Genomic DNA, 12,983 nt, shown 5'->3' on the forward strand with positions numbered 1-12,983 from the left:
CGCCAGTGTGCTGGAAAGACGCCGCTGTTGGACCCATCCGCCTCAAGGGCGCAGTTCAAGATCTGCTACCTAGCGTGGCTCCGCAGCCTGATATCGACGGCCAGCCGCAACTTGCTGGCCGGACAGGAGCGGTATAAGAACGATTTCGATAATCGGATACGCCACCCCACCCCGGACTATCGGGTGGGGGATCAGGTACTCGTGAACCGCGAGGCTGCGCTACGCTCCGAGGAGAAAACGGACAAGGACCGGGTTAACAATAAGCTCACACCGCGAACCGAGGGACCCTACCCTGTCGTACAGGTGGACGACCACACCGTCACCATCTTACGGGGGACGGGACTGAAGGACCGGCTCTCTCGCGACCGGGTCGTCAGGTCTCCCCCGCTTCGTAGCAACGTGACAGACCCCCCGCTGGGACCGGGGTCCTCAAACGGGGAAGACGAAAACCTCCCCGACGCGACCCCTTCGGAAGGGACCCCCGCGACACCGGCGCTCGCAAGGCCGCGGCCGCCGGGGCTGATGGACGCCGTCATCGGCGGAAGAACCGAGGACGCCCTCACACGTCTCGCTGGGTTCCGCTCTCGAATCGGGGCGAACCGCCCCGAAACAGCGAACCGCCCCCCGCCGCCGGACTCAAGACCCCTAACGAAGGAAACGCGTCCCGTTACGCGCTCGCAAACGGCGAGGGAACCCCACGAGCCAACAGTGGACCCTACGGAACCACCCGCGCCCCGCCGCGACCGGGCCTCCGCCCCCCCGGCGACCGATCCCTCTCAACGCGCGTTGATCTCGTCGGGCGCGGCGCACCTGGCCGCGAGGTGCACGTTCCGACCCGACGCCTTCCGCGTACCTCTACGCGTGCCTTCGGGGCAGGCCCTCCCTCCTGCTTCCTCTGCGGGAGACCCCACCGACACCTACGTCGTGCAATCGCTAACCGGGCACGGGCCGGGAGATGACGGGCTCCCCCTGTTTCGCGTACGTTGGTACGGGTACAGCGACGCCGAGTCGACCTGGGAGCCCGCCCGTCATATCGACTACAACACGGTCGCGCGATATTGCCGAAGGGAGCGGGTACCAATCCCCGACCGCGCTCTATGGGGGCATCCCGGCAGCGTGGGAATCGGGAATTAGAGGGATGGATCGCGCCCCAGCACCTCGGTTGAGGTACGATAGCCTACTGTGGAGCCCCTGGAAACACGCGACGCGTCGACGCGGACCGCCGCCGGACGCCCTAGCCAGTCAACGCCGCCCACCTGTCGTATTTGATTTTTTGATTTTTTGGGAATGGTTTGATTTTTCATTTTTTGGTTGGGGAGGCCCACTCCCGGGCGAGAACAGACACCGACCCGTCCCTTCCGGGAGCGGTTGACGGTGTCTCGCCCTGCAGTACAGTAGTCGCTCCCTCTCCCCACGCCCTCGCGGGTCACCACCCCCTGCGGAGGGAGAGAAAGACGCTCCCCTCCCACGTCAAGCAACTGTGGTATCCACCCCGGTCTCACGCGTCCGTCGGCAACGATCCGCTCCCGCCTCAGGACCGAGCCACCAGCCCGACATGTGCGTCGTTCCGTTCGCGCGCTTTGCCGCGTCCTCTCCCCGTACGGGACCATCTCGTACGCGGCGACCGCGACCGCTATGCCCTTCAGCATAGCATGTCCCGGGCCCCTACCCGCACGGGAGAGGCGAAAAATTGGTACACGCTTTGACGAAGTCCTTGCCCACGTCATAGCATGTCCCGGGCCTCGACCCGCACGAGGGAGAAGAAAAATTGGTGCTCGCTTGAAGAAGACGCTGTCTTCGGGAGGGAACCCAGAACCACTTCCCTCGTCTACCGGTGGCCCCCTCTACGAAGTGACGCCCGAACCGGGTGATTCGTACCCTCGAGTTCGGGACGTTTTTCTCCCTCGCGCCCGACGAGAATTACCATCCGCGCTGCGCTGTCGCTGACGGCCCGCCCCCACCGCCGCGCGCCGCGTCCCTACTCCCGACTTCGTGTCGTTTCATTGCCTCGCCCTCGACGAGAATTACCTTCCGCGCTGCGCTGTCGCTGACGGTCCGCCCTCACCGCCGCGCGCTGCGACCCTACTTCCGACTTCGTGTCGTTTTATTCCCTCGCCCTCGACGAGGATTACCTTCCGCGCTGCGCTGTCGCTGACGGTCCGCCCTCACCGCCGCGCGCTGCGACCCCACTTCCGACTTCGTGTCGTTTTATTCCCTCGCCCTCGACGAGAATTACCTTCCGCGCTGCGCTGTCGCTGACGGTCCGCCCTCACCGCCGCGCGCCGCGACCCTACTTCCGACTTCATGTCGTATACTCCCTCGCCTTGGGCGAGACTACCGGCCGCACCGCGATAATCGCCGATCGTCTCCGGCACGCTGCTACGCGCGGTAACACCGACCTTACGCGTCGCGTCCCCCCTCGTGCGGCACGAGCCCTCCGGAGGCGACCGCCGTCGGGGTCCTCACAGCGTGGTCGCCTCGCACCGGCGACGAGGAGGCCGCGAGCGCGTCCCCCGCGGGCTCACCGGCCGCGACCTCGCTCGGCTCCGACGTCCCCTCCGCGAGCAGACGATGTAGCTGTTCTCGCCATTGCGGATCCTTCAGCCAACCGCGCAGCTCGGCGTCCGTCATCGTTGCTGTATCGCGTCGCTCCACCCCCCTCGGGCGGGGGTCCTCAGTACCCTTCCCAAAACCGACGCCGCGACGCCGGACGCGCCGACCCTCGCCCTCTCGCTCCGCGAACCGGACTTCTCCGGAACGTCCCCCTCCGCCGCCTCCTTCGGCAACCCCTTCCCCTCCCCTCAGTAATTCCGGTTGGTCCAGGCGAAGCGTTCCGCTCTCGAGCCGAACCCAGTTGCCACGGTCCGGGCGGCCCGCGTCATGCTGTCTCCCAGGGTAGTAGTGCGTGCTCCGGGGGTTGTCGAAGTGATGGCCCTGAGCGTAAGGGACGCGCGACCAGTCGATGTCCCCGTGGAGAGCCAGGAGGACCCGTAACTGTCGCTGTGCTTCTGTGCTACCCAGGATGCGCGTCAAGTCCAGCCGGTGCAACCACTCCACGACCATGGTCGGGAGGATGAATAACCGCCCCTCGTGGGCGTACTTCAAGAACCGCCCCGCAACTAAGGCGAGCCACTCGCTGAGAAAAACCATCCAGCGTGCGAACTGAGGGTCCTCCGTGAGACTCAGTCCAAAGTACACCACGCACGGGGGAATTTCCGCAATGAAGTCCGCAGCGACTTCGTACTGCGCAAACCACGCCGGTATCTCAGGATACCGCGTGCTCAACACCGTCCGCTCGAATGTCTTTACCTCCACCCATTCGTATGCGACGAACACCCCCATCCGATTACGCATGCGTCGCTCAAACTTGAGCTTGGCATGCATCGCGGGGTCGCGCCTCCGATCTGGGGATCGAGCGAAGCCCTCCGGCAACAGAGGTCGGTCCCAGGCCATCATGGCCACCGAGGGTTCTTCCTCCCGGATGCGGAGTTCATCAAATATTCGTTTCAGATTCGCAACGTACCCCCGGTCCCCATCCGCCCGATACGCCCAGGTGTCCAGGTTCCAAGCCCGAGGGACGAGCCTGTTACAGGGGGTACGGCGTATACGTTGGCGAATTAATTCCACGAAGGCCACACGGGTCTCCGTGTTCACCCGTCTGAATTCCGGACGTAACAAAGCCGGCTCCACGACCAGGCGGCGCGTGAAGTCGCGAGAGCCGACGGCTGCCACGCTCAAACCCCCAGGGAGTTCCCCAGTAGACGTCGCGTACGCACGGATCAATTCCGCGTCGCGTAAACCCTCCGGCGCCATAAAAGGGGCTCGCTCGAAGAGTAGCGCATCGTCGTACAAGTTCCTACCCCATAAGTCTCGTGGTCGGGGCCACAGCTCGCCCTCGAGGGCCGAGACTCCCCCGGGGGGGTACATCGGCGCGTGCATCTCGGGGAGGCGGGACGGTACGCGTTCGCTCGGGGATGCCACCGCCGCGGACCTCTATCACGTCGGCGCCACGAAGGTAAGAGACTGGTACGGCGTACCTTGCGTATCGTGGGCTCCGCGTTCGCGCGTCGAAAGGAGGAGTTGTCACAAAACAAAAGGGGGGAAGGGGCACAGAAGGTGAGCTGCTGCGGTGTGGCCCTGGGCGCCGACCTACTTCAGGGGACCCACGAATACCGTTGCCCTCAGCCACCTACGTTCCGCCCCCGATCATGGCTGGCGGGGGATCGTCGAGTCCCCCGGCGGTACACGAACCGCCACAGTCAGGGCTCGCGACGCCCGAGTATAAGGGGGGGCTACGGTACATATGTAAGGCCCGGACTGCCGCCCCCTGTTACGGGACACCTGCCCTCCGCCGGGACACCTGTCCTCGAAGGGGCCACCCGGGCTCGAGCCACGGCCCCCCCGGGGGCGTGCGCTGGCCGTGTCCCTCCCCGCGCCGTTCGCGTATCCGTTACTATCGTATTCCCCACGACCCGGAGGCCGCGGAAAACCGCGCTCGTGGCGCGAGGAAGGGGGCATGGGAGAACACCGCGTTCGTTGGCGCGAGGAAGGACAGGTATCGGAGAACACCGCGCTCGTTGGCGTGAGGAAGGGCGCATCGGAGAACACCGCGCTCGTTGGCGCGAGGAAGGACAGGTATCGGAGAACACCGCGCTCGTTGGCGTGAGGAAGGGCGCATCGGAGAACACCGCGCTCGCTGGCGCGAGGAAGGACAGGTATCGGAGAACACCGCGCTCTTTGGCGCGAGGAAGGGGGCAGCGGAGGACATCGCGCTTGTCCAGGCGGACAGGTACGCGTGCTGGTACGAAGAAGTGCGCGTGGCGTGAAGAAGTGGACATCGCGGCTGGCAGGGGCCCGCCCCCCCCCCTCATAATTCCGGACAAGGCGATGTCCCGTGCCAGACCACCGGCGGTCCACCAGTCGCCGTAACCAGGGTTCGCGAGGACGCTCTATTCTAAGCGGGGGGCTATGTAGTGCACTGACCCACCTTTTCCTTTTCCCAGGGGACACCTGTCCCCGGCCAGCACGACTCCTTCTCCGGGACACACGTGTACCACGCGCCACGTGTAACCAGGCGTCAAGGCCCCTGTGTCCAGGTGTCACCCCCCCACGTGTAGTGGTTGTCATACCTCCCCAAGGGGAGTTTCTCCGGTCGTCGCCGCCGTCGTTTTAATTTAGTTTCTTTTAGTTTAATTAATTATAGCTCCGACGTCGGCTAGTATATAGCCAACGTCCGACCCTAAGTAAATCCGTACGAAGCTTTGGGTCTACAACTCGGGTTTCTGGAACGGAGTCGTAGCCTCGCGTCGGTCCCCGTCCCACGACGGTACCCTGCGAGCCATCTACGTCCCGATTCCCTCCTGTCTCTACCGCGCGCGTCGTCCCGCCACGCCCGGCTCTCCGCGCGACAGCTGTCCCTACCGCTCCGCCCCTCCTGGGCTCTGTTTTGCCTCTTTTTCCCTTACTTTCCCTACTGCGCTTCGCGCCCGGCCCCGTACCGGTCCCTTACGGGTGGTCTCCCGATAACCCCCTACACGCGCCCCCCGAACGCGCGCGCTCTGCCAGAGGGGGATCCCACCCCTTCCCCCTCAGTGCACGACACCCACCGCCCACCCTTGCAATTCAATAAAATTCCTCCCCTGCGCAATTTTACACGTGGCTGCAGTCGAGGCATTGCCCGCCCCAGCATTTAATATCCGACGCTCCTCTGCCAACAGGGGTCGCTTCAACTCCTGCAGCCCAGCCTCCTCCCTCTTCATAACCTCCTGTTCCGCTTTCCACCACTTCCGGACGTCAGCTCGCGCTGCAGAAGCGTCTCCACCCGCACAGGGACAGCTGCGCCCAAGACTCCGTCGTCCGCGCAGACGTGCCACACGCCCGCGGTGCGCCTGCCCCACACGCGCGCCGCTTCCGTCGCGCCGGCAAAGTTGATCGCGGAGAAGAGGCTGGCTCGTGCACAAAGTGCAGGGGAGCTGATAGGACAGCCGATCTGCACCGCCAGGTCGCGCGCTCATCCCTCACGTCGTCATCGAGACGCACGCAGAGTTGGTGGCGCGCAACGCCGTCGACCTCTTGTCTCCGCCGACCCTTCCGCGCTCCATGAGCCCTTCGTACAGCTGCCTCTCGTCCAGCTCGCCCTCCATCCCGTCCCTGCTCTTCGCCGACACGTTCTCCCTCCGCAAGTACCTCCCGATCCAGCGCATTAGCTCCCCAGCGTCATACAGGTTGATCACCTCGTCGTACCGCCGATAAATCCCCCGCATCCTCTCAGTGTCACTCTGTCCTGTTCCCGTCGTAAAATTGGTGCAGGTTGCACCTGAGCAACTTTCCTACGAACGTCCGATAGCTCTACCGATAATTCACCCCGAAATGCTTCCCCTTCAACATCCGATTGAAAAGAAACATGCTTCCCCACCGCATCGCGTAGCCCACCTCGCCAGTTGCGTAACAGCGATTTTAACATTGCCACCCCCACAATATAATCAATCTTATCCTCGAAAACAGGCATCCGTCAGTAGTGAGACTCAAAATCTTATTCCAGCAGCTCAGTCAAAGTGCTGGTAACCGTAAAAGCAACGGCGTCAACTCTGGGACGCATGAGATTTCGGACATCGGTCTCGTCCAAGTCGAGCACGTCGTGAATAATCTGAGACTCGTAATTCTCCATACCGCCTGAGCCACTAGCGCCCGCAACAACGCAGAGCCACTCCGTTGTTCCGTCTTTTTCAATCGCCATGGTATACAGCCATGCCGCCTGCTCTATGTTACGGCCCACCCCGTCCGCCCCGTGCTGCATCAGCGTGCCAAGATGCATCATACCGTCTTCCTCAATCGCATCCTCAAGCAGCTTCGCAGCCCGCGCAGCGTTCTGCAACCCCATCTCCTCCATCCGTCAGGAGGAGAGCCAGATTCAACTTAGTGTTACCGCTGCGCACGCTCGTACAGCTCCAGAGCGCGGACCTCGTCCATTTCCACTCCTTTCGTGCCGTGGTGTAGCAGCAGACCAAGACTGTCCCATGCATGCACATCGTCCCTCCTGTCAATCGCAAGCTCGTACAGCTCTGAGGCGCGAACCCCGTTCTTCACGACCCCCCCGCGCCGTCCTGCAGTAGGAGGCCGAGATGCACCATCTCCCATTCGTACAGCGTTAACCGCGTTCGTCTCGACTCCCTCAGTGCCCTTGTGAAGGAAGAGACCGAGATTGACCATCGAAGCGACATCATTACCCTTCTCGATCGCACGCTCGAACTTGTCTATGCCGTGTTTCTCTCGAATCCCTCCACATCATATACCAGCAGCGTGCCGAAATTGAATATAGAATGGACATGATCTTGTTCCTCAATCGCCCTCCTCTATAGTTTGACAGCCCGCGCTCCATCCTTCCCAACTCCGTCGTTCCCATCCCTCATTACGTTGCCAAGCTTGTATATCGCGTCGACACACAGGTCTACTTCGATCGCACGTTCGTACAACTACACGGCGCAAGCCGCGTTCCTATCGACCCCCTCTGCGCTCTTTTACAACAGCAAGCCGAGAGCGACCATCGCGCTGACGTCATTCTTGTCGATCGCGTTTTCGTACAACTATGCAGCACGGACTGCATTCATGTCGACCCCGTCTGCCCCCTTCTCCAGTGGTGTGCCGAGGCTCACCATCGCGGCGATAGGACCGTGATCCCCAATCGCACGTAGGTCCTCAGTTCGATCCCTCTCTCCATCTACTTTTTGATGCGTACTTATCTCTCTGCTTAACCGCAGTGTTGGAACACCTCCCGTCGACTTCCCCAATGAAATTGAACTCAAGAACCTCCTGAAGTTGGCTTGACCATTTTCTTCCGACTGCTGTGAAGTTTGATAAGAAGATCTTCTCTGTAGCTCGTGCCACGTTTGATCATCTTAACGTAGTATTTCATTCGTTCACGGAACTGAACGTTTTCATCGTGCTTCTTCTTTGGTCAACGTAGTCAAGTTCTATGGCTGTACGACGATGGGCTGCCAGAAAAGGCTCGAATCGATCATTCTTGGGAGTACCTTGACACTTGTGTGTGCTGAGTAGCTGTGGCAATGGAAGGCGTGTCGGCATTAGGGAACATCGGAGCGTCGAGCATGGTGATATATGAGCAGTGGCGAGCTCGGGTGTGGGAAACGAAAGAGGTGTCCGACCCCGACTACTTGCCAACCGAAAACGTCAACCTGTTTTTCGATATATGTTACAAACAATTACGATATGCTGGATTTTTTGAAATCATCCGCCTGCACTGTTGCACAATCGTGCCTGTAGCCGCTAGCATTCCCACGCACAGAGAGCGACCTTCAACAATACTTTGAGCTTCGGTGGCGATTTTTTTTACGATTCGCGATGTGAGCAAGCTGGGCACCATGCTCATCTGCTTCGTCCAGGTCATGCTGTGCGGCTTCGACGTCGTCTAAGGTATGAGAAGACACCGTCACTGCCCTCGTCTGCTGTTCGTTCTTAGAGTGCGGGATGTGGGGCGCGGCGCAATTTACGTTGAACATGCTAGCGCAAGAAATGCTTGGTTGTTCGGGGGAGGCACAGACGGACGGATCGCCGGGAATTCATTGTTGTGTACTATTCGAATCTTTTTGGTATAGCACTAGTATTTACGTTCTATTACAAGCCTCCAGGTTTGAGTACTACCCCTCGCCGTCGAAACGTATCGGATCAAACTGGGAAGACGTGAGCTCGCTAACGCCCACAAAGCCATCGCACACATCTCCGATCCAATCGCAGACATATTTCTTGAATGCTGAAGGTCTGAGAACGACGCGGTCGCAGTCCTTGCCCTCCTTTATCGAATACGGGCAGACGTACGAAAAGATTATCTCCCTCGTATCGTTTGCATGCTCAAAAGTCTCCCCGCTGGCATCAGAGATCAGAGTCTTCTCCAGCTCTTCTGGAGCAACCCTCTCAACTATTTCGCGCAACGTTTCGTGAATACCCAGCGTTGCTTTCGGTAACAAATGTGAAAGCACGTCAGTGAACATGGCGTGCGAAACTCCACCTTTGCTCAGAACCTTCAGCAACGCCGAGTGTATATCGCTCTCCTCTGCACCATCGTCGGATAATTTTGTCGCAATGCCCAGCGCTGTCCTCGCCAGTGCCACCTGCATTACGCAGCGCGTCGCGATCCAGGCATCGAGGCGGGCGAGCGTCAAAATTGATGCTACGCCAGCCCTGAGGCGCTCTTTTCCCAATCGTAGTCCAGCCCACTCCTTGTAAATATCCCGAGCGGTGTCAAAAACGAAAAAGATGTCAACGCCACTCTCTCCAATATTATCGCTCTCTGAATGCCCAGGCGGCACCACTGTACGCCAGTGGTCTAGGCTACCAGAGGTAATACAGTCAATACATGCTCGCATAATTTTGTCGATCCCGCCGCTGTCATCATCTGCAAATGCAATTCCCATCATTTTCACGTCTTCGCCAGCAGCATTGTTCAGAGCATGAATGATGTAGTCGACTGAGGCACTCTTCAGCTTCTTTTGAACCGGAATACAACTGACGTCCCACACCTTGGCCACCCTGGTCCAAACCGTTCGCTTGAGGCTGGACATATATGACGACGCCTTGTCAGCCACCTCCGCAGAGAGCTTAGATGCCCCTTGAATGCCATTGAAGATGCATGCGCCCGAAATCTCCTCCTTGGATGCTGCTCTCAGAGCACTGGTAAGAGATCCGCTTTCGAGAGCCATCTTGTATGCAGTGCGAGCCAGAATGGTAGGAGACAATTGCGGCGGTAGAAGTGCGCCGTTTGTAATGCCTAGCTTCGCCACATCGAGTGGTGGTACCGCCGCTCGAGTGCCGCCTCCCAGCGGTCCGATCCCATCGCCTTCAGCGATCTTCAGAGGCGAGGGAACCCATCGATAGTCCGCAATTCTTGGCGACTGCTCCATCGGAGTAAAGTTGCGCATGCAACGACGCGCAATGTCATCAGAGGCATATTTCATCACCACGACAAGGTCGCGTTGAAGCGGGGTGATTGTGTCAAGGAATGCCTCGTCCTTTTGACGCTTCTTCTTGGTCGCAATGACTGCGCGCTTGGCAGCGGCGGCAGCCTGGCGTCCTCCACGAGATGAACCTGCAACCAGGACCTCCAGCGCATCCTTGGCATGCGAGAGCTCCATCACCTGCGCATTCAGCCGAGCAACCTCGATCATTAACGAATTGATCTTATCACCTTGTAGCTTTTTCACTTCTTGCATTGTCTGCATATAAATGTGTTGCTCATCAGCCCTCGCTCTCTCACGGTTGAGCAGTGATGCGATCTGCCGCTGCAGTACAGCTGCGTCGACACCCGCGGCCGTGTCGCCAGTCGACGCTCCGGCGACAACAGCGGGGGGCGAAGAACTTCGGTCCGGGGGAAGGACATCTGTAGCGCGACTGAGGTTGGGGACCGTAGAATGCGAGTGTAGTGCCACGTTGGTGGCCAGAGGCCCGATTTCACTGTCTAGCCGCGTCGGGATCGCCGCGCTCAAGTCGAGAGCGCTACCATCTCCCTCCCTGCTCTCGGGCTCATGGCTTGAGATTCCGTGGCTTCCGCGGTTGGCTCTTTTCCTTTTACGAGCCACTGAGGGAAGGCCGCAATCAGCCACGGTTCTGGTCTCGGAAGCGAGGCCACGCCGCAATCGCTTGCTTCTGCGGACCGGTGACTCCGGTTCCTCATCCAGCCTGCCCCACCGGTGGCCCACAGTCATCAGGCAGGCGGAAACAGTGGTGCGCCGACAGACCTGAGGTTCAGACCTCAGGAGAATTGGTGAAGCTGCGTACGTACTCGTCCTCGCCAGACTACTCCACCGCAGAAAATTGCGCCTGCCTGAGGCACTAACTCAAGCTTTACGCCGGCAGTAAATTTTTGCTGGAGTAAATTGCTCATGACCGTTACAGAATTATGTAGCGATAGTTTAATTGCGAAACATTATAGTCAAATTTACGCTAGTAAAGTTGAAAGTTTTATTTGAAGCCCTTCTGTAGTCGACGACCATTGCCGCACGCGACGAGCGCGTCGGCACGTCAGAGGAAGGCGAGACAAGCCTACAAAGAGCTGCGCGACGGCGCTGAGTGAATGCGATCCAAGTTCGCCCGGTTCACATGCAGGATAGAGACAACAACTTTTTCAGCCCTTCCAATTTTTCCTGCGAGTCTATCGGGTGGCGTCCAGGCGCGACGTGTGGGTCGAGAAAGACGGGAGAAATACATGCGGCGCTGATCTAGAGGAATTGAGGGCGTGTGTATACTGGTAGCATTTCGCATCTGGCACGAGTGATAGTACTGTACCAAGCAACAGTAGGATGAGTGTGGAACGGGGGGGTTTCGGGGTTTGTCGCTGCGATTGGGGAGACCAGACATGGTGCGTTTCAGGAGGGGGAGAGAGAGGAGGGGTGCGCGGGGGCCATGGTTTGCTGGCGCTGAGTAAGACCAAAGAAGGAGGGAGGCGATTCGGGAATCGGGAATGGTTTGTTGAGGCTTCTGTGGATGTGCCGCGGAGCGATGTTGACCGAGCTTCTACAAGTGGTACAGTTGTTATTGCGTAGAACGTCACAGCGAGAAAGGCAATGCGATAGGGAATGGGATTGTGTGTGCAGCTTGAGGACAGTTGGGCAAATGTTTATGGCTGCTCACGTGTACGCAGGTGCATGTGTGTATAATTTTTGCAACTGCCAGGCATTTTGCTTTCTGAAGAATCTTGCATCCTGATTACATCAGCTCTCTTGAGCGGGGAGGCATGAAAACACTTTATCACGATCGACATTGTGGGACGCTCTTTGTCTCGATTGACTCAGTCAGTGTCTTTTCAAGATTTTGACGAGCGGTCCGTATTCTCAGAGTTGTCCCAGCGGTTCCCATTGCAGTGCTAAGGCTGCGATTAGTAGAGGGAGCATTACGGGTCGTGAGGTCTGTGATCATGCTGGTCTGCAGTGGAGTACCTCATCTTACGCATTGGCTGCTTAAATCGGTTGATGTAGAATCGATGCGTCTCCCATCCACTGCGGATGAGGGATGGTTGCGACCTCGTGCCTCCCAACTCATCATCGCAACGAACGACGTGAAGCAAGCCGCGGATTGAGCCGACATATTGCACATCAATGTAAGCGAGATTTGTCATTTCCGTAGACGTTTCAGCTTCGCACGCAGGTGCTCCTGGAGAAACAGTTTCATCTTCTCCCCTCACAGCCCAACGAAGTTTCACGCAGTTCAAGGCGCGGTCAACCGCGTCGATTTCGTCCCCGTGAACACGATCGTAGTACCGAATGAAACAAATCTCGATGTCATCTCTCTTCACAGATGCCTCAGCCAGGAGGTGACCCCGTCGCGGGATTTTGATAGCGATAAAAGCCAGTACTTTCGCAATGTAGACCTTTCGAGGCACAATTCCGCCAGTGCCTCCCGGCGGATCGTCGCCACTCTCCTCAATCATGACATTATCCTGTCTCGCTACTTTGCTGCTGTAGTAGCTGTGTGACGAGACGGCACGCTGCATCTCTCTGTCTCCATTGTCCATAGTTAAAATCTCAAAGTCGCCAGCGCCGCTCTCAGGCGCCTCACAGCCCTTTAACGTTGGGCACGGGAGGCCAGCAACAGATGCAGTAGCGGGTCTTCGCACAACAGAGTCAGCCAGTGGCCTGTGCTGCGCATGGATTGAATCAATATACCACTGCAAACGTCCGGGACCTCCGACATCTTCGCAAAGTTCTTGCACCGCAATGTTGGGTCCTAGCTCGCCTGAGTGCTGGAGAAGGCTGCCGCATGAACCTGCATGTGCATGAATCTCTGCCCACATCATTATGTCGCCCCCACCAGACAAGCCTGCAGCGTCCTCACGCACCATCTCCTGTTTGATCTTTGTGAGTGATTCCGTCCTTCTGCGCTTACCCATTAGCTTGGCGATGACGTCCTCCCTGAGCGGAAGCATCCGGGTGCTCATCGACCTCGCACTGGCCTCTTGAGCTCCTTGAGCAAGCACC

At 58.9% G+C, this 12,983-nt stretch overlaps 1 protein-coding gene across 1 annotated transcript; it reads right to left on the minus strand.

The window, feature by feature from the left end:
- Positions 1–8,654: 8,654 nt before the first annotated feature.
- On the minus strand, positions 8,655–9,380 carry CHC_T00007686001 (hypothetical protein). The gene has a single exon (XM_005711369.1). It carries the CDS (start codon positions 9,378–9,380, stop codon positions 8,655–8,657), a length of 726 nt encoding a protein of 241 aa, XP_005711426.1.
- Between the last annotated feature and the right edge of the window lie 3,603 nt (positions 9,381–12,983).

This window comes from Chondrus crispus, genomic scaffold (assembly GCF_000350225.1).
Source record: "Chondrus crispus Stackhouse genomic scaffold, scaffold_81, whole genome shotgun sequence".
NCBI lineage: Eukaryota > Rhodophyta > Florideophyceae > Gigartinales > Gigartinaceae > Chondrus > Chondrus crispus.